Here is a 22,313-nt window from a genome sequence, read left to right as displayed (position 1 = left end):
ATTTTATCAACAGTATTCCTCGAAAGGAACGTAGCCTTCCCTCCAGGGATTCCCATTTGAGCTACCGACTGCAGGAAAAAAACTACTTGCCGTGCAACGTCACTCTCATGATAAATATAATTAAATAGTCACTCAAATGGATAGCGATAATGTACCGCCAGGCAAGTGAAAGCAATGGCTAGAATACCAAAGATGATTCGCTGACAGGAGCGGTAATCGGGTGCTTTTCCGTTGGAGTGAGATCTTTTTATGAAATTTTAAGAGATTTAGCATGTGACGAAACATTTGGTTACTTTAAAAGAATTCGAGAGCGAGGAAGCATCCTGTGATAGGGGCAAGCATTCCTTTAGCAGATCATCATGATCCAAGGATGAGATTAATATTCTAGTCCTGTGATGCAGGACGTAGCAGATATTAAGCTGATAAGAACAGATATATTTTTACTTAATGAGAGCATACTTAGAGGAAATATACCCTACGCCATACTGTTGTACATGATTTTCAGAACAAATAGCGATACTTTAGTGATGTGAAAACGCGTTTACCCTCTGATTGCTTCCGTCTTCGAAAATAGCTCGTATAAGAAAGAGGAATCTATATTTCGTGTGAAGTTCTAGGTGTTTGTGTAACAACATCCCTGTCTCGGAATGGGTGAAGTAGATTTTTTAAACTGGGTAGACTCGATGCTGGGGGTGGAATTGCAGTTAGAAATATACATCCAAGGTGCAACTGCTTGTCTCTCAATGTCTGGCGACACTCGAGGCGCCCTCCAGTTGGGTGAATAGCGAACTACTACTCAATATGCGTTTGGTTGTTTCTGTGAGCATGTGGATTGTGGGCAATGCATGGGGGTGGTTGCTTGTGTTATCACACATCTCTGCATACAATATCCCCGATATATGGTGAGTGTTTTTGAAGTTTACTTCATAGACTTTCTTTCGTCTGTCTATACATGTGGGATGGACTACATCACTCTCTGTGATGTGATCACTAGTTGTTCATGGACCTGGGCACAAGACTACCAGAAACTGTGGGAAGCGGACGTGTTGTCCCAGCAAAGAGCACTGAGGTAGTTATTTTTCTAGCACCATGCATCTACTCGGAGCTGTTAGTGATTGCATGTTTTATAGAGTCTACTTGTGATATATTGTTAGGCGGAGCATTTCGCGATCTTTGTGGAATGTTGTGGTCTATATTAGCGAAGTATTTTTGTGGTATGTTATTCCCACTGCCAATCTGTAGCACTATAACCAGAGTTGGACATCACAGCTGTCATCTGTGTCAGCAGAAAGCTAGGGCTTGCTACCACCATTTACCTGTCAGCACAACTGAGCAAAGCGTCACTGTCACTTGGCGCTTTATTCGGGGAGTAGCACGACTTTCGGTCTGCATGTCACATGAGCCAGCCCTGTGTGCGGGCCTCTCTCCCAACCTGTGTGTACAGGCTTACGAGAAGCGGTTGGAGTGGTTGTGGTTCCTGGTACTTCTGCCCTGTGGTCAGTGCAAAGACATAAATGGAAGGTTCTTTTCACTGGTTATGGGTTGTGATGGTGGAGGAGTGTGCTTCTGTTCTCAATTGTCAGTGCATACAAGATCTCAGTTGTGGTGGAAATTTCATTATTTCATTTGCAGAATGTTTGTGTGTCATTCCTGGAAACTGTAAAACCATTAATTTGGTAGGGTAGTCCAGATGGACTATTTCCTGCCATTTTTGAAATCGCAGTTCTGCAGCTCTCTCTTTGTTGCCAGCATTAGCCAACAGAAACACAGTATTTTGAGGAGGAATGGAAACATCTGCGTGAATGTTTGAGGATGTTGGTTCACAAGCGAACAGGAAGCAGCCACTTTAGAGAGAGAGAGAGAGAGAGACAGGATGTGAATCTAGAATTTCCCACTCGACAGAATGCCGCCACATGGTACTTTTTCCAGGGCCATGAGATCAAAGGAATCTGACAGCCCATCTGTGTTAGGTGGTATTTAGTATCATAATCTGTAATTATAAAATTTGGTGCTTTTTGACCTTTACAGCGGCGAGTGGATGACAGACATAAGCGCAGGCGAACCAAACCAGTGGCTAATTTACTCCACTTCATTCTGTTCCTCAGTGCTTATAGTTAACATGTCATGGAAAGTGGGGGTGGACGTGAGCTCTAGCCAGGTGGGGGGAGGCTGTCTACTGCAAACTGGTTAAATAAATATGCAACAATAGATTATTATTAATGACACTGATTTGAATTTTGTGTAATGGGGTCTTTCCTCACCAGCAAAGACAGCGTTTTTCCTGCTGATTTCGAGATGGGTGAGGGGAGGGCAGAGTGGGAGAGGAAGAGGGTAGAGCTAGGGGATTTCCCACATGGGGTTAATTAATCGATCAATGTAATTAATCTGTGAATTAATTTGATATCAAAATTGTGTTGTATCAGTGAATTGGAGGGAGTCTGGGGATATCTCAGAGGGGTGGGGTATGAGGAAGGGGGAGAGAACGGGTCAGGGTTTCTCAGAAGGACAAGTTATTCTCAGAGTGTCATAAATGAACCCCCAGAGCGTCATAAATCGGTTAATAGAACAATAGATTTGTCCCTGATTGTATGCTTACCCCTGCATGTATGCAAGCCACACAAACACAATACACCAGGACCTTCTTGGCCCTACTACTCTGAAGTGGTGTTCAAGCAGTGTCTTCTCCTGATGCTGTCTACTCGATGTGTAGCCAAAGCAAGTAGCAGGAGGCAGCCAGAATCACCCATAAGAAATTTATGTGCCACTTCAAAGCTACAAGACTCAGGCATGCACGTAGCTGTCTGAGTGCAGAGGGAATACCCTCAATGTGACCCCTGTTTATGTTTCATGACTTTGCTTTGTGTTGTTTTTACTTCATGTTCAGATCTCATGTCAAATGAAATACAAACAGATTCCTGTGATGGGTAGCTATCACCTTGCATATAGTCATGGAAGACTAAAATAATATGTTCTTCGTTTGTGTTCTGATTTTATTTTATTTCTACTTTATTTGCAGATCAAGAATCCTGCAGAACATTGAGTTAATTTTTGTCAGTTTGCTGCATAAACTTGATTTTTATTAATCAACTAAAAGGAACTGTTCTTTTCAGTTGAGAGAATGTATTTATCTCAAATAAAGTGTTCAATTGCAAAAATTGACACAATGTCCTTGGAGAAAATTTGTAATCATCAAATGCAAAGAAAAAACATTCCATACAAGTACTATTAGCTAGATGTTTAGTTTCAACTGTTCACTGAATTTCAAGTGTACATTTTCATTTTCTTCTATGTATGGCAGTAACAGAGCATGTATTATGATTCCTTTTTATGACATAAAGTAAGATCTGTTAATGCTACATGTAATGACATAAGTAAACGCTCGCTTGAAGGTGACTAAAAGGCGAATTTCGTCATTAGTGCAGAATAAAATACTTTATTTATTTCAAATATATTGATAGGTGTACCAGAATAAATGGTTTCTTTTACAAATCTGTCTTCCCAAAGATGATATTTTTCGAACACAAGACATATTTTGACACCTGTCTTATACCTTCTCTAGGTTTATCATTATTTCTTAAGTTGTGTTGGTTACATATTAAATTTAGATAATTTCATTCAATGGTAATTTATAGACTAAAAGCATACCATGTCTTATCAATGCAATTCACTTAATATTTTGTGAAAAGTTTTGCATATCCTTATGAACCTCACTTTTATCTTGGTTTTGGTAATACACAACAATAAAAGATTGAAAAACTTTAGATCACACATTGTAAAAGTTATTTCGATACTGTTGTTGCTCTGCATAATTGGCTGATATTACTTAGGAATGTTGAAAATTTGATGAGGTAGCAGATAACTGTCAACATTACAACAGTGCTATGGCACGAAACTATACATATCTGTTACACTCAGCTTAATTGAGCTGCCCAGAGATGTGGCTGGTCTCAATGTTTGGCTACATTTTTCGTAAACTCAATTTTTAAAGCTGAAATAAAATATGAAGAAAACAATTCAGGTTGGTATTGCGGTGAAATTTAAAAAAATATTTATAATTTGAACAAGTAGTTTATTTCTATCTTTCCACGAATAGTCTTCAGTATATTGAGCAAACACTTAAAATTCAGTCTGAGGGGCTCTAAAGTAAGGGCGGCCGTTAATAAGTGATGCTACAACACTTCACTATAAAATTCATATTTCGCGATCACAGCGCTCGACAGTCTGTTCACAATACAGAAAATATGCTCTTGTCTGCTGTCCTAAACCACTATACTACGCTCCACTTGATAGCTTTCGAACGTCGCTACATATATACTCGTCCCCGAATGTGGCTACCAACACACTATTACCCCCAGATGGGCGGCACGTCCGTCTCTTAGCGTCGCTCAAACCCCACTCCCCTCTCATCAAAGATGGTCGCCCTATCCACCCTCGAAACGAATGCGTAACTCAAAACAATGTTTGACAAAAATTATGAATATTCTAAAATTAAACATAAAAACATTTATGATATATTGTAAAATATGGAAATTGCCTGACAGTAACAATTTAAAGTCCAGTTTTTGTATGTGCCACTGTTTTTACACAAATACTGTTCTTGTGGCATGATTTGACTTTTCCCGGATTTTTGATACTAAACAAAAATAAACAAATAAAAATACATACTTAATTACTCATCTACCTCTTTAAACTTTATAATGCTGCCGCTAGTTTCGTCTCTTTAAATTTATTTATTACCATAAACACAGTTTCCCTCTGCCGAATCCCATTTTGCGACCTCTCATTCAAAAATGGTACACACTATGCTAAATCAGCTATGATTGCTCACTGCAGCTCTACTAGCCGCATCAGTGGACACTTTGTTCATATTAATCGGTCAAAGCATAGCCACGATATTAGCTTTTGAACTTCCATAATTTTACAAGTTTTAAGACAATAATAACTTTTAAACTATTATATATTTTTGTGGCGCGTCTAGATAATTTAGCCTTACATATTTTTCTGTGCCTGAGTGCCAACTCGCACCTCCGTGTCACTCTTAGTTTTGTTTTTATCAACTTTTCTCTGGCTAATAAATTTCTCCAAGATCACAGATTCGGCCATACCTGCCCCTGCCAAGAGCTCAGGTTTTTCCAAGGCCGCGTAGACGCTAGCCGCTCGCCACATGGCTCGCCACGGCCCCTTAGCAACCGCAAGCCACGTGTTCTGCGGCGGGAAACGGCCGCGCTAATCTCCCCCCTCCCCCCCCCCCCCCCCCCCCCCCAACATCTTGTACGGTCACAATTACCCCCAGTTGCTACTCTATAAACGCAGTGCATGGTGTCGCAAGTAGCACCAAATCCAATCTACTCCCTCAGAAACGAAATAATACACAAAAATAAACTCTACATACGATAGCAGAAAAATCTAAATGAACGAGTCCTTATATTATCTTATGCGGTAGCACTTCCTACCCTAAGTTAACTAAACTTACGCTAAATACATTTATTCATCAGCATTTCTGTAATGCTGACATGCCTGTCCAAAGGTTGTGAGTTACAAAACGAACGAATCAAAGATGAACCAGCAATTTTTCTCAGAGTCCTCTAAATATTGTCCTTTTTCTTTTTCTTCAATCTTTTTGTTTCAATGCACTCTATTTCTTAGTAGAAATTACACAGCACGTACAGTAAGCACTACACCTTTTGTTGTCTTCTGTGGTGCGCCTCCTGCATCAGTCCTGCAGTTCGGACCTCAGGCGATGTTCCTCACGTTCTCCTGCCAGTCAGCTAACCTGATTCTACCAGGAACAAACAAAATTCACCCAATCAATTTCCTATCAGCAAAGTTGTCTGGGTACCAAGAACCGGTCGTATGTAAACCGACCCCCTCTGCTATCCAGACCTGACATAGTTAAAGCCAAATTTCAGGGCGAAACCTGACACAAACATACAGAGATGGTATTGTTATCAATAAGTACATGTTGGCTACAAAATTTTCTTTGATCGCAACAATTTGTTTCATTCAAGAACAGAAACGGCCCAAATCGTTGCAACTGTACAACATTGAGACAAAGTTTCTCTAACCAAAGTGAAACTAAGAAAATATGTTACCAGAATAGTACCCGAGAATTTGTTATATGCTGGGTTCCGTGATAGGTTCCAGCAACAACCGTGTCTCTAGTTTTAACCCAAACAATAATGTAACTGCTGCTCAGTCACCAATGAAAATTACAGCACTGCAAACTGAAGAAAATCAAATATATAAAATAACCCATGGCACAACATAATCCACAAATCAGCCTATATACCCCTGAAACTAAGTAATCCTAAACCTATAAACAAAAATAAAAACAAATTATATATCCCCTAAAATCTAAATATTTCTTCAATGAATACAAGAACATACTACACGTACACCATTCAATTCATAATCTCTTCAGTCAATCCCATGCTGAACTGTCTCCACCCCCACACACCAAAAAAAAAAAAATGGTGTGTGACCAAATGATAATCACCACTCGTGAAAAATTTAATCAATATTCATATCATTATAAACAATAAAAACATGCCACTCAATGTCCCTCTCTCACATTCACATCCTATCATGTACAAATAAGTGCTGTACAGTGACTGCAACTTCAAGTACCACTATACTTTTACCAAGATAAACATGAAAACCACTAAGCTGTCCAGAAAATTCTGAAAACAAAACACATATGTAAATAGTATACAAAAAGGAGTCCCTTGCAAAAAAAATTAGCTAACATACACGTGATAAATTATCCTCTAATTGCCTCCTTCTCAGCCAGTGCTATAGGGTATTGCCTGACCTTAATGGGTTCATGTGGATTCACTTTGAGTGAATACTCAAAATCAGTCACCTTCACTGGATTTTCAGAAAACATCTTTGTTTCTACTCAATAATTGATATAATTCTGCCTTCTCATCCTCATAAATCCCCTTTGTACCATTTACTTTCCTTCTTATCTCTTTCTCAACTTCTATCTCATCCATTAAGCACTGTCCTACATGCAAACTAGCCACCAATTCTTCATCATTGAGTGCATTTTTTAATTTAACCCTTTTTCTTCCCTCAAAAATATTCAGTTCTACCATCTGGCCCTTATAATCTTCATATGACTCATATTTACTCAATCAATCCCCAACACCAGGTTCATACTTAAATTTGGGACCACCAATAATGAGTGGCTAAATACTTCGTCTCCAATGTTTACGTCTAGAACTACCACCTTTCTCACTGGTTTACTGAAAGTTTCTGTAACACTTTTAATTCTCACCCCTGTGACTGGAAATTTCACTGTTTTCCTGTTCTTAATATGATCATAAAAGTGCTCTGCCTCCCCAGACACAGAACTTCCAGTATGCACCATAGCAGTTTCACAGACCCCTGCCACACTAACAGCTATTATCTGTTACACCTTTTCAAGAAAATCATGCTTTAATTCTGTTTCAGACAACAAGTCCTCCTCTATCTCATGTATGCAATCTTTAGTCATGGTGCACACCCGATCTTCGCTAAAAGATTCAATATCCTTATCCTCTGAAAACATTAAATCAAAGGACTTTAATTCCAGAGTTTCCTACACTCAACCCCCATAGCTTCCTAGCAACTCTATATTTTTCTTCCTCCCAGGTCTTTGGTATCAGCTGCTCGTGCAACTTTGCAAAATTGACTCACTCATCACCATCCATTCATTAGTTAGCTCCTCATGCATGGCTATCCCTTGTTCATCATTTTACGCTATGAAATTTTGTATTTCATCAAGATCCTCACCTTCCTCACTAATTTTATCATTATTCACAATATTATTATCACTTATACCATCTTTTTCCATCGTAAATACACATTCTTCATCCAATGATTCAACATCTTTATGCCCATTAATTATTTCCTTGTAAGCATGTTTGAACACCTCACTTTCCCTACACAAATCCCTGATTTACCTGGCATAATCATGCTAGCTAATCTTCCAATTATTAGGTGGCCACTTCTGAAACCATTTTGCCCTGGCTACCCGATCATCAAAATCAGAATCACTCTCTGCCTTATTCTCCCATGCTCCTTGGAAAAATGTGTCTGCCCAGCTTCTTCAGTAATATCATTAGCAACAGACATAAACTTACTTGAATCAACAGAATTCCCACAGTTTCAACCACAATATTAACACCTGCAGCTCCCTTCTGCACATTAAAAACTTCACCAACAACTACTGCTCATTCATCGGTTACGGAAACTATAGCTTGTTCACTGGTACATTACATATCATTACTAGAGTGAGTGCCTCCACATACATTAACAACACATTCTGCAGCCTTGTGCTGCATATCAACATCATTACCCACGATAACATCTGGTACTGTTTAATAAAGTCACACTGCTGCAGCGTATACCTCCTTGTATATCTCCATTTGCAACAACATTAGAATCGGGCACTGTGGCCTCCACATAATTTATACTTCTTACGACCGTTGAAAGTTCCATTGCATTCAACACATTGCTATTTCTGCTGCCATTCTCATACACACTCTCAACATCACAGCACACATTTTCTCCCACAGGTTGCACAGCTCATTCATGCTCATTATTCAACATAATTGCCAAACCAATACTATTTGCTTCATTATGCCCCCACATTTTGATCCCTTTTATTTCCTATTATTTTTATTTCTAAAGGTCCTCCTCTTATCATGATGGTTAAACCAGCGCCGGCCACGGTGGTCTCGCGGTTCTAGGCGTGCAGTCCGGAGCCGCGCGACTGCTACGGTCGCAGGTTCGAATCCTTCCTCGGGCATGGATGTGTGTGACGTCCTTAGGTTAGTTAGGTTTAAGTAGTTCTAAGTTCTAGGGGGACTGATGACCACAGTTTTTAAGTCCCATAGTGCTCAGAACCATTTGAACCATTTTTTTTTAAAACCAGCCTCCAAACATCTCATCATTACCCATAATGGCCTCCATTCCACAAATCCTTTCTTCCCTCATTTGTTTATTTTCATCATGATCAACAAACCCCTGTTAGTTTGCCTATAATTCTTATTCCATACTTTCTCTTCCCTTGTTCCACTGCTTTTGCTTTCATTAAAATACCTCCCATTATTTTGCCTAAATCTACTAGAACATCTACCATTATTTCTCCCACAATTCTTTTCCCATTTCATAATCCTATTTTGTGCATGATTTATTGTCCGAAATTGGTCCCTGTTAGGAACAAATTTCAGTTTAAAGAATTTAGTCCCTGTGGTCCCCTTGCATTAATTTCTCCTCTCCCATCTCTCTGTTCTTGCATTGGCATTTGATCACTCCTGTTTCCATTTCCCCATGCACCTCCTGGTACCTGACATCATCATTAAATCTTTGCCTGTTATCCCTCCAAGTTTTATTTTGAATTCTATCTCTCTTTTCTCTCCTATTATCATTCTGATTCTTTGATCACAGTATTTCTTCTGTGTCCACTATTTCTCTGATTATTCCCTGAATTATTACTCTCTGAGTTTGTCTTGTAGCACATTACTTGGTCCATCCTCTCAATAAAATCCAAGAAATTTTCTACAGATTCGGTTGGACACTGTATCAGTTCTCACTGTACATTTTTGGGTAACATTCTCCTGAGACTAGAAATTTGTCAAAATTCCCAATGGCCCATCCAAATCTACCAACTTTCTTAATTCCTCCTGACAAAATTCTCTCATAGTTTGCCTACCTCCTCTGTAAACTGGCCCATTCACAAAATCATTCTGTAATCTACATTGTTTTTACTTGACTCCAATACCTATTTAGAAACATATGTTCAAATAGACTATATGATTTAAATTGTTCACTACATTGATTTGCCCATGTCTGAGCAGAACCCTCCAACAATCTTTTTACCAGTTTAATTTTGCTGTTGTCATTCATACCATCAATAAAACAATCCTTGCCTGCTGCCAGAAAATCTATGGCATGGTACTTGCTTTCCCCTGAAAAAGTCTTACCACTGGGTACTTGTATCAAAAGCCATCTCATACTTCCATTAGCTCCACATAATTCTACATTACTTAATCTACTGTTAACTTCGTCAATTTCTACATTACTCTTTACAGTAACAGCAGCCACATTTTCAATTTCCTTTCTTAGGTCACTAGCTGTGCCTGCCAGTTGACATAGCAATAAAGTTCTGGTTTTATCACAACTGGCAATAATCTTCTGATCTACATCAATCAGAGCTTGCCTTGACTCATCATTCCTCATGTCACACAACTGCCTGCCTGAATCAATTCTACCCTTTAATTCAACAGCAACTGCATCAATCTTAGCATTTAAATTTCGTTCTACCTCCTCAAATTTTCCTCATAAATTCCCCAATTTATCATTTAATTCTCTGGTTTCTGCCCTCACACAACTTTTCATATCCCCCATACCATTTTTAATTCAGTCCTGAAATCCCCTATATCAGTTTTTAATTCAATATTGAATGCCCCCTCATCAGTTTTTAACTCAGTTCTAAATTCCCCCATTTGGCTCATTAATGATCTAAGCATAGCGACTACATTAGCTTTTGCTTCTCTTCCCTGTCCATGTGGGCTCTGAGGCTCACCCCAACTCCCTGTAGACTCAACATCACTAGCTGACTTCTTTATCATCATCTCGCTAAATTCTGACTCCATAGCTAAACTGACTGTAAAATAGAGAACTGAGAAATTGATGCGCCTGCTGCCAACACTTAGCTTTGTTGAGACTGCTGCTGTGTGACGATTGCTGCCTGATGCTGTAGGCTGTCGTGTGGTATGACTTGGAACAGCTTGCAAGTTGGCTATGGAAACGGCCCTAGCTCCGAAGTGTAGCTTGGAATGGCTTGCAAGTTGGCTATGGAAACGGCCCCAGCTCCGAAGTGCGGCGGCAAAGTCGGCGCAACGATGTTTGGGGGCCAGCGGCGATTCAGCTCCCGGTTTGGTGGTCGGCATCGGACAGGAAACGTTAGCGCAGTGCAGAGTTCGAATTTGGAGAGAGTGCATCTTACAACGATGCAGGATTTGCATAATATTGCAGCTGCGTATAACTTGTCTTCAAAGTCAGTCAGACATTCAAATGATGCGATCAGCGTTAAAGCTTGGGTGCAAGAAGTGCAGCAAAGTGACAATCCATGTGTATTGTTCTATAAGCCTCAAGAAACAATTAATGATCTGTACCCTGAACTGAAAAGTGAAGACTTTGCATTAATTATAATGAACAACGCACAAGGCGAAATATTAACAAAATATGGAGGTGACTGTATTTGTGTCGATGGAACTCATGGCCTAAATGGCTATGATTTTGAAGTTACAACATTACTTGTACTGGATGATATGAGGCAAGGATTTCCATGTGCTTTCCTCATATCTAACAGGAATGACTCAGATGTTTTGAGTATATTTTTCAATTGTGTTAAGTCTCAGGTTGGACAGATTTCCCCAAAAGTATTCATGACGGACCTGGCAGAATCGTATAGTATCACTTGGAACAAAACAATGGGACATCCTGAAATGAGACTTTTCTGTACCTGGCACGTCGATAGAGCCTGGAGGGCCAATATTAAGAGCAAAATTAGAAGTTTGGACAAGAGAAACGAGGTGTACAAACTTGTTAAATCGTTAATGCAGGTAAGAGATGTTGTTGTGTTTCAAGAATCGTTGGTAAAAGCATTGCAGAAACTCAACAGCGATTCAGAGACTTCAGAATTTGGTCACTATTTCAAGACGTATTATGAAAAAAATGTGAAGTGTTGGGCATATTGTCATAGGATGCGATCCGGACTCAACACAAACATGCACCTGGAGAGCATGCATAAGACATTGAAATATATACATGCTAATGCAAAGCAGGTAAAACGTTTGGACAAAGGTATATCCGCTTTGATGTCGCTTGTAACAGCAAAGCTGTTTGACAGGCTCATTGTCAACGTGAAAGGGAAGCTAACAAGTAAAATGAAAAACATTCGCCGTAAACACAAATGCAGCATTCTGATGAATAAGGACTCAATTAGGAAGGTAGGCAGAGGTTGGGAAGTACCAGCCACAAAATCACATGAAGTTTACCTTGTACAAGAAAATAATATCTTCTGTAACTGTAAATTAGTGTGCACTGACTGTAAAGTGTGCATTCATAGGTATTCCTGCACGTGTATTGATTATAGCATTAAGTTAAATATGTGCAAGCATATACATGTTTGCCAACTAGACAGTACAGAACAAAATCCTTTTGAAATTTCTGAATTACAAGATGCAGTAGCTACAGATGTTGGAGATATGTCTTGCATTAATGAGAAAGAAGTGATTTTGAAGCAAGTAAGTGGAAATGCTAATTCCTGCACCCCAGAAGCATTGGCAGAAGAGAAGAGAGAAATTATTTCTAGGTTTTCAGAAATTGTTTCTGGTATGTCAGCTACTGAAGTTCAGCTGGCTAACAAAATGGTGACTTCGTTGAAGGTTAATGTAGGTGCTGTTCGCACCAGTAGTGGTATCTCTTTCATTAGCCCACAAAGAAGTCTCAAGAGGAAACTTTTGCCCCAGAGGAGGCTGTTTTCAACAAAGAAGACAAGTTCCTCAAAACGCATATCCATGGCAGTTCCTAATGCAGAAGAAACCAACAACATCCTGAGAACACTTCTGGATGGAGGTCTGTACCATTAATTTGCAACTATTTGCATTTAATATTAAAATATTTTAAATGTTCATGTGCCCAAATCTGTTGTGATTAGTTCTACATTGGGATGTAGTATGAACATTCTGACATGAAAATCACTTCAAAATTTTATCATTACATAACTTGCCTCATACAAATGAAGATAGTGACATAAGTTCCCTATCAATTCCACCTCTTTATACAAACTGATAACCATAATCTAGGTTATAATACATATGTAGTTACTCCTTCAGGTAGACAATACATGGTTATCACCGAAGGCAATAATCTATTGTGGTAGTGCATATGGTGTTACTTCTTTAGACAGATAGGGCTGCTACTTGACATTATTATCATTCGGTACATTTTCTACAGTATGATATAGTATCAATATCCTTCAGATATCTTACCATGTGTGCTTCAGTATTATTATTACTATTTTGTCATACTTCCCCTTTCAGATTTTATTTATAAATTTCATGTTCATGTGATGTGGAGTTTTTTCATGTAGTTCTAGTCTCTGACTGAATCACTCTCACTGAAAAACCTGTGTGTTATGTTTCAGCTCCCACTATGGCTCGGATAGTATTTTTTGTAGTCTAAAAGCATTGAGGAAATTAGTTTTCTGAGAACCCCAAAAAATAATACATTAGGTGATGATTGAAATAAAATATGCACAAGATATATTTTTTTAAAATTTAATCAGTGATACTATTTATGGTGTTCATGATTTTGTTTTGTTACTTAGTATCCTGCATTGTTAACTCCACGATATCATTTTAATTACTGGTACACATATCTTTTTGACACATTTTTTTATCAAATAGTGTATTTCACATAAACATTCCACAGCCTTTTTTTGTGGTGAAGTGAACAATTCCTGGGTTAGCACAGTTAAATTATTTTTTATTTGCTGTGGTGTGCTGCTGTATTTCCACTCAGTCATTCTATCAGTATTGCTGGAACCTGCAAATAAGTTTGAACTTAGAGTACACAATGATATGTCATGCTTTGTTCAGTCTGATACCATCCTCTACACAGATGACTCACAAGTAATAGGCTGCTATAACACTGATGAAAATTTAATATGTCGCATTGAGTAAATGCTTGGAGAATAACGTGCTTTCTCTGTATGGCAGATTAAGTATACCATTAGAATTACTGAGTGAAAACACAGTGGCACACACAGCAGTGAGACATGCAACAAGCATCACCTGGTATGTGATGGTAATTCCATGAAATGGACCACACTGCATGTGATATATCTTCTATTTCACACATCTCCAGTGCAATTTTTCTGTTCTATGCATGGAACATGATTTATAATCCTGTACCTGTCAGTTCGTATGTGCAACAAACTTTGAGTCAACCAATGCAGCAACAGGTCCAAAATAGCACACCAGATATTAGATTAATTCTGTGTTACACACAATACTGAAATGCCTTGTGAGACATCTCTATATTCATGTATGCCCAATGTTACTTCCCTGTTCCAATATACAATGCCTGCATTCTGATTTATTGTTTAATTGTTTACTTACAGAGCCTGACACTGAGTGTGATCAGCAAGGTTTTGGTATGCCATGGCAGCAAGAGCTTCCACACACCACACCAGGTATGAGATTAATTCTGTGTTAGGCACAATACTGAAATGCCTTGTGAGACATCTCTATATTCATGTATGCCAAGTGTTACCTCCCTGTTCCAATATACAATGCCTGCATTGTGATTCAATGTTTAATTGTTTACTTTCAGAGCCTGACACTGAGTGTGATCAGCAAGGTTTTGGGTTGCCATGGCAGCAAGACCTTCCACACACCACACCAGGTATGAGATTAATTCTGTGTTACACACAATACTGAAATGCCTTGTGAGACATCTCTATCTTCATATATGCCCAATGTTACTTCCCTGTTCCAATATACAATGCCTGCATTGTGATTTACTGTTTAATTGTTTACTTACAGAGCCTGACACTGAGTGTGATCAGCAAGGTTTTGGGTTGCATTGGCAGCAAGACCTTCCACGCACCACACCAGGTATGAGATTAATTCTGTGTTAGGCACAGTACTGAAATGCCTTGTGAGACATCTCTATCTTCATATATGCCCAATGTTACTTCCCTGTTCCAATATACAATGCCTGTATTGTGATTTACTGTTTAATTGTTTACTTACAGAGCCTGACACTGAGTGTGATCAGCAAGGTTTTGGTATGCCATGGCAGCAAGAGCTTCCACACACCACACCAGGTATGAGATTAATTCTGTGTTAGGCACAATACTGAAATGCCTTGTGAGACATCTCTATATTCATGTATGCCAAGTGTTACTTCCCTGTTCCAATATACAATGCCTGCATTGTGATTTAATGTTTAATTGTTTACTTACAGAGCCTGACACTGAGTGTGATCAGCAAGGTTTTGGGTTGCCATGGCAGCAAGACCTTCCACACACCACACCAGGTATGAGATTAATTCTGTGTTACACACAATACTGAAATGCCTTGTGAGACATATCTTCATATATGCCCAATGTTACTTCCCTGTTCCAATATACAATGCCTGCATTGTGATTTACTGTTTAATTGTTTACTTACAGAGCCTGACACTGAGTGTGATCAGCAAGGTTTTGGGTTGCCATGGCAGCAAGACCTTCCACACACCACACCAGGTATGAGATTAATTCTGTGTTAGGCACAGTACTGAAATGCCTTGTGAGACATCTCTATCTTCATATATGCCCAATGTTACTTCCCTGTTCCAATATACAATGCCTGCATTGTGATTTACTGTTTAATTGTTTACTTACAGAGCCTGACACTGAGTGTGATCAGCAAGGTTTTGGGTTGCCATGGCAGCAAGACCTTCCACACACCACACCAGGTATGAGATTAATTTTGTGTTAGGCACAATACTGAAATGCTTGTGAGACATCTCTGTCTTCATGTATGCCCAATGTTACTTTCCTGTTCCAATATACAATGCCTGCATTGTGATTTACTGTTTAATTGTTTACTTACAGAGCCTGACACTGAGTGATCAGCAAGGTTTTGGTATGCCATGGCAGCAAGAGCTTCCTCACACCACACCAGGTATGAGATTAATTCAGTGTTATGCACTATACAGAAATGCCCTGTGACTCATCACTAAATTCACATATGCTCAATGTGACTGTTCTGTTCCAATGTACTATGTCTGCACTCTGGTTTAATATTTACTTTCAGGGCCTGTCGGTTTGTCTGTGTGACACAGCAAGTGTCACTGAAAATGGCAGCAACACATCCAACATGCCACCTTAGCTAGCTATGTCTGTCCCAGTAGCTGTGTGGTTAGAGAGACTGATAGGTACGCAGGGTCTCAGGTGCAATTCCTGTCCAAGTCGGAGAGTCTAGCCTCTCGGGGGCTGGGTTATGTGTTGTCATTATCACCACTTTACCTTTTTTTCAAATGCAAATCACCAAAGTGGCATCATCTGGTGAAGACTTGCAGTAGGCAGCCGAATGGTTCTGCATAGGATCTCCCGGACAGAAATGCTATACGGTCATTTCGTTTCACTCTAGGTAAGAGACTGATTCTATGTTATGCACATTTTTGAGATGAGTTGTGAGTTATCTCAGAATTCGTATATGCTTAGTAAATTTAATATTTATTTGCAGGACTCTAGAGTAAGCAGTGAGTAGCTGTGTACACTATGATGCTTTGTCATGACTGACACCTAGCATGGCAATACAGCATGCCACTATAATGGTGTCAACAGTGTTGGATAGTTTGTCTGCTCCAATGGATGGTGGTGCATGAGAAATAGACTTGTCAGGAAGGCCAGTCGGACCTCTGTACCCCAGGTTTGCAGTTTGGCCAGTGGATATTTGGAGCAAATCCACTAACACTCAGGTATTTAAAAGTTTATTTATTTATCTTTAACATCACAGGATCATGTTTCCATATCTGCATCCATCCCTCCATCCCCCGTCCCCATTCCCCAGTGAGAGGGGTCATAACTATTTTGTGAGGTCATAACTATTTTGTGAGTTTGTGCATGGAGCACATAAGGCTCCTAGTAATTGAATCCTTTCTACTTTTCCAGGCTGCATTAACTCTCCCGTGCTCATCCATCCCTGTCCTCACTTCTTTCCCTCTTCCCTTTCTTTATATCTCTGTTTCCTTGCTTACGCTGGCCTGGCAATCCTGGTTTTTTGCTATCTATTACAGTTTTATTCTTCTTGCTTTTCACTTTCCTATTTGGAGTGTTTGGTCCCTCTTTGGAGTTTGAACTCCTCTAAATTTGGTCTCCATGGTGTGAGCCACAAGGGGAACACCACCATACATGAAGTCTTTGGCATGTGGCCTTACCAGCTCTTCCATTTTTTACCTGAAGCCATTGTCCTTTTCATGCTCTACAGCTAGCATGGTACCCATTTCATGTGCTTGGGGTGTTATGTACTCTTTTGCTTGTGTCCTCTGACAACACAGGGATCACAGTTCTGATACTTGAGCTGCTACCTCCCTGTGTATGCCTAGGAGTAGTGGCTTGTCGTTCTGGAGCATTGGAACTCTCAGCAACAGCTCATATTCCAGGTGGCCATTGGTGTGGCTGAGTAGTGCATTTTGATGTCCATTACTCCTCAATAGCCTTTGAATATGTTTCAGGGTGTCATTTCTCATAGTGACCTCATCTTCCAAACTGGTGAACTTCAGGGCAGTCTGGAATGGCAAGGCGTTCATTTTGTTCAGAAAGGCTGTAAGGACAACCACATTGATAATGACCACTTTATTCGGGTGTCAAGGTTATGGTTTATCAGTGTGATGTGAAATCGTATTGCTTCACATCAGATTCCTTTTTGCTCAGTCTTGGGCTGACTCTTTGAGTCCACCACCTTCCCAATAAACTTCTAGCAATAAGGGGACTCGTACCGCATGGCCTACAGCGGATCTACCATCCTCTGCTATCTTTGTATTGGTCATACCAGGTTGACTCAAGCCTCTTACTCCATAATGATCTGCCCCCGCCCCCCACCCCTCACTGTAATCCATATTTTACTAGACTCCCCCATCTTTTGGCCTTTTGCATTAAACATGCTCTTCCACTTTTCATTGTTACAGACGTTAGCAGACGACCTTGCGTAGTTACATCTGTCTTCGGTTATCATCCTAAAAGTGGTTTGTCCCCTATATTTAAGTACCTGAATTTTCTTCCATAACTGGAGGCCTTCATCATTGCCTTCATTCCGGCCAGGTTTCCCTCCCCCATTTCTCTCCATTTTGTTTGGAATTTTGTGCTGTTTCCTCCCCACCCCCTCTTCTTGTGTCATCTTCCCCTGGTGTTGTCCCGATTGTCACAGTCATGGTGTGATGTGGGGACCGGCGTGGGTTTGCAGTGATTCCAGCACCCTGTTGCACATAGCATGAGTGAGGCACATTATGATCTCCCCCTACTCCTGTTCTTTATTCTTCCTGCAACCCCAGGGTTCCTTCTGCATCTTTGACTGTTTTCTTTTGCCATCGACTAGACTGTGCTGTTGGTTTTTTGCTCCCGCAGCCTCTGACATTTTGGAACTTGGGACTGATGGCATCACCATTTGATCCCTCTCCCCATTCAAACAATCAATCAATATCTGCATCCAGCAGACAGCCAGTGAGACTTAGTATCTACTCTGTTAGCATCTGTGTCAGGATGTTACTTGGATTAATGACAAGTTTGAAATTATTACTTGTTTCCAAATACAAAAGGCATTTTTGTTCCCTGATAAATTAGGGGTACAAACTATGTGCCAGTATTATGGAAATAACAACCAGTTAAAAATAAAACATTCTGGAATATGAGACATTTGGTTACAGATAACTTTTGAAATAGGGGATTTAAAAAAAAAAAGTAAAATATATACTACAAAGTGGAATCAAAAAGGCTTTCAGCTGAGTTGTATATCAGAATGACTTATCCACTCATTCCTAATTCCACCTCCATGTGTTTATACGGATCATGAAATAATATTTATTTATGAAATTTATTTTTAGGTAAATGAGTTACATTATCAGGAAAATTGATTGTGAACAATCAGATGTAGATATATTCCCAGCTAGAATAAGAAAATATTTAACCTGTTTAACAGTTGTATGTGTGTTACTCATCTAGCTGGATAAAAAATAAATATATATTACAAGTTGATGATTGTAACTTACTCTGTTTTAATTTAGGGATGGGTGACAAATGCATAGTCATCAACAGGTATTACACTGAGCCTGAATCACAGTCATCACTGCCCAGCTCGGCTTGGGAGCGGAGTGACCTAGCAATGCTACCATTCTAGGCTGGTGGCAAAAGCAGCATCAGTTCCTGGCAGTGCATAATATCCCACACATCAGCAGAACTGCCATACCAGAGGATGGTGAAGATGTAAGGAAGATTGATGTTTGACATCCTGTCAACAGTGAAGTCATCAGAAACAGAGCACAAGCTGTGGCACTTTCAAGGACAGAGAAGAAAATCTGCCTTGGCCTTTCAAAGGAACCATCCCAGCATTTGCCTTCAGTGATTTAGGGAAATAATAAAAAACCTAAATCTGGATGGCAGGACACAGAAGAGAACCAACATGTTCCACAATACGAGACCAACATGCTAGCTAATGTGCTATAACTCTTCATCCAGAAGTGTTCTCAGGATGTTGTTGGTTTCTTCTGCATTAGGAACTGCCATGGATATGCGTTTTGAGGAACTTGTCTTCTTTGTTGAAAACAGCCTCCTCTGGGGCAAAAGTTTCCTCTTGAGACTTCTTTGTGGGCTAATGAAAGAGATACCACTACTGGTGCGAACAGCACCTACATTAACCTTCAACGAAGTCACCATTTTGTTAGCCAGCTGAACTTCAGTAGCTGACATACCAGAAACAATTTCTGAAAACCTAGAAATAATTTCTCTCTTCTCTTCTGCCAATGCTTCTGGGGTGCAGGAATTAGCATTTCCACTTACTTGCTTCAAAATCACTTCTTTCTCATTAATGCAAGACATATCTCCAACATCTGTAGCTACTGCATCTTGTAATTCAGAAATTTCAAAAGGATTTTGTTCTGTACTGTCTAGTTGGCAAACATGTATATGCTTGCACATATTTAACTTAATGCTATAATCAATACACGTGCAGGAATACCTATGAATGCACACTTTACAGTCAGTGCACACTAATTTACAGTTACAGAAGATATTATTTTCTTGTACAAGGTAAACTTCATGTGATTTTGTGGCTGGTACTTCCCAACCTCTGCCTACCTTCCTAATTGAGTCCTTATTCATCAGAATGCTGCATTTGTGTTTACGGCGAATGTTTTTCATTTTACTTGTTAGCTTCCCTTTCACGTTGACAATGAGCCTGTCAAACAGCTTTGCTGTTACAAGCGACATCAAAGCGGATATACCTTTGTCCAAACGTTTTACCTGCTTTGCATTAGCATGTATATATTTCAATGTCTTATGCATGCTCTCCAGGTGCATGTTTGTGTTGAGTCCGGATCGCATCCTATGACAATATGCCCAACACTTCACATTTTTTTCATAATACGTCTTGAAATAGTGACCAAATTCTGAAGTCTCTGAATCGCTGTTGAGTTTCTGCAATGCTTTTACCAACGATTCTTGAAACACAACAACATCTCTTACCTGCATTAACGATTTAACAAGTTTGTACACCTCGTTTCTCTTGTCCAAACTTCTAATTTTGCTCTTAATATTGGCCCTCCAGGCTCTATCGACGTGCCAGGTACAGAAAAGTCTCATTTCAGGATGTCCCATTGTTTTGTTCCAAGCGATACTATACGATTCTGCCAGGTCCGTCATGAATACTTTTGGGGAAATCTGTCCAACCTGAGACTTAACACAATTGAAAAATATACTCAAAACATCTGAGTCATTCCTGTTAGATATGAGGAAAGCACATGGAAATCCTTGCCTCATATCATCCAGTACAAGTAATGTTGTAACTTCAAAATCATAGCCATTTAGGCCATGAGTTCCATCGACACAAATACAGTCACCTCCATATTTTGTTAATATTTCGCCTTGTGCGTTGTTCATTATAATTAATGCAAAGTCTTCACTTTTCAGTTCAGGGTACAGATCATTAATTGTTTCTTGAGGCTTATAGAACAATACACATGGATTGTCACTTTGCTGCACTTCTTGCACCCAAGCTTTAACGCTGATCGCATCATTTGAATGTCTGACTGACTTTGAAGACAGGTTATACGCAGCTGCAATATTATGCAAATCCTGCATCGTTGTAAGATGCACTCTCTCCAAATTCGAACTCTGCACTGTTTCTTGAATTTTTTGGAGGACAGTAGGAAATGGAATTCCTGCAGCAATGTCTTCAGCTATCTTCATCCGTTCTTTTTCCGTCAGGTTGAGATGACTTAGGTCCAGATCGTGACCAACGTGAGTGGACACAAAAGTAACGTGGCATTTTCCTTCTTTGTATTGCACTTTAATCTCTGCAGGGCACTTGCCATTAATTTTGTTGCTTCCTGTCAATTTCAGATGTCTTCTCCCATCACCTTTGGAGGTAAACTGACCTGAGCGATGGCAAACGTAATAACATGTGGGGCCCTCATCGTAAAATTTAGTGCCACAGCTTTGAATGAATTTGGAATGTGTAGCACATTCCATTTCTTCTTTCCATTTTAAAAATTCTTCTTCACTGGAGAATTCCAGGGCTTCTGGTTTCACACATAATCCGTGTGCAGACTGAAAATGATCGATCCAGCACTTTTTTGAATCGGTTTCAAATGCACACATTGTACACTTAAACCCTTGCTGTTGCGGTTGGCCATGAATATTTTGTTGGTGGCGTTTTAAACTACTTTTACAAGTAAAATCCTTGTCGCATATGTAGCATTGGTATGTACACGAAGGCTCCTTATCTGTAACAGGAGGCATCATTTCGCTCAGCTTCTGTGGATGGGCTGTGGATATATGCCTCTTCAGAGTCTTGCGGTAACTGTACTCATTGCCGCAAACTTCACATTTAAAAGAACTCATTATTAAACACTATTACAACATACAGCTATGATGGTAAAAACAGCCACAATGTACAGTATCTCTTTAAATCAACAAAATGGTTCGAATGGCTCTGAGCACTATGGGACTTAACTTCTGAGGTCATCAGTCCCCTACACTTAGAACTACTTAAACGTAACTAACTTAAGGACATCACACACATCCATGCCTGAGGCTGGATTCGAACGAACGAGCGTAGCGGCCATGCGGTTCCAGACTGTAGCGCCTAGAACCGCTTGGCCTCTCCGGCCGGCTTAAATCAACAGCTTAGTTCATGGTTCATTACTAGAAATAAGAGTAATCTACAGTTAAGATGCAAATGTAGTTACTTTGGTGTTGAAGGTGTTCATTGTTCAAGAACACACCACTTAAATAATTTGTCTCTTCAAAACATGTAACTAGTAATACATTCAATTTAAGGGAAGGTTAAATGGGTTACTGGTGGCTAACTTCCTCAACTCCATTTACAAATTTATTTGTAGAACTAACTGATGTACCAAGTCTACCAAATAACACAAACTGTTTGGAAAATTTTAGCTCTGTACATGTTCGAATGAGTAATATATTCTGCATTAGTAAGAGCGGACTCTGATTTTCTGTTTGATGGTGCGTGTCTACAAAAGGTTAAGAATGT

At 39.6% G+C, this 22,313-nt stretch overlaps 1 protein-coding gene and 1 pseudogene across 1 annotated transcript; both read right to left on the bottom strand.

Annotated features, from left to right (window-relative positions):
- Positions 1-10,940, bottom strand: part of LOC124722515 — a 29,341-nt pseudogene extending 18,401 nt beyond the window's left edge.
- Positions 10,941-19,261: 8,321 nt separating this feature from the next.
- LOC124722514 lies at positions 19,262-20,899 on the bottom strand. The gene has a single exon (XM_047247667.1). The coding sequence runs from the start codon at positions 20,897-20,899 to the stop codon at positions 19,262-19,264; it is 1,638 nt and encodes a 545-aa protein (XP_047103623.1).
- Positions 20,900-22,313: the final 1,414 nt, after the last annotated feature.

This window comes from Schistocerca piceifrons, chromosome X (genome assembly GCF_021461385.2).
Source record: "Schistocerca piceifrons isolate TAMUIC-IGC-003096 chromosome X, iqSchPice1.1, whole genome shotgun sequence".
Classification (NCBI taxonomy): Eukaryota; Metazoa; Arthropoda; class Insecta; order Orthoptera; family Acrididae; genus Schistocerca; species Schistocerca piceifrons.
This window is presented reverse-complemented; position numbering and strand designations above follow the sequence as displayed.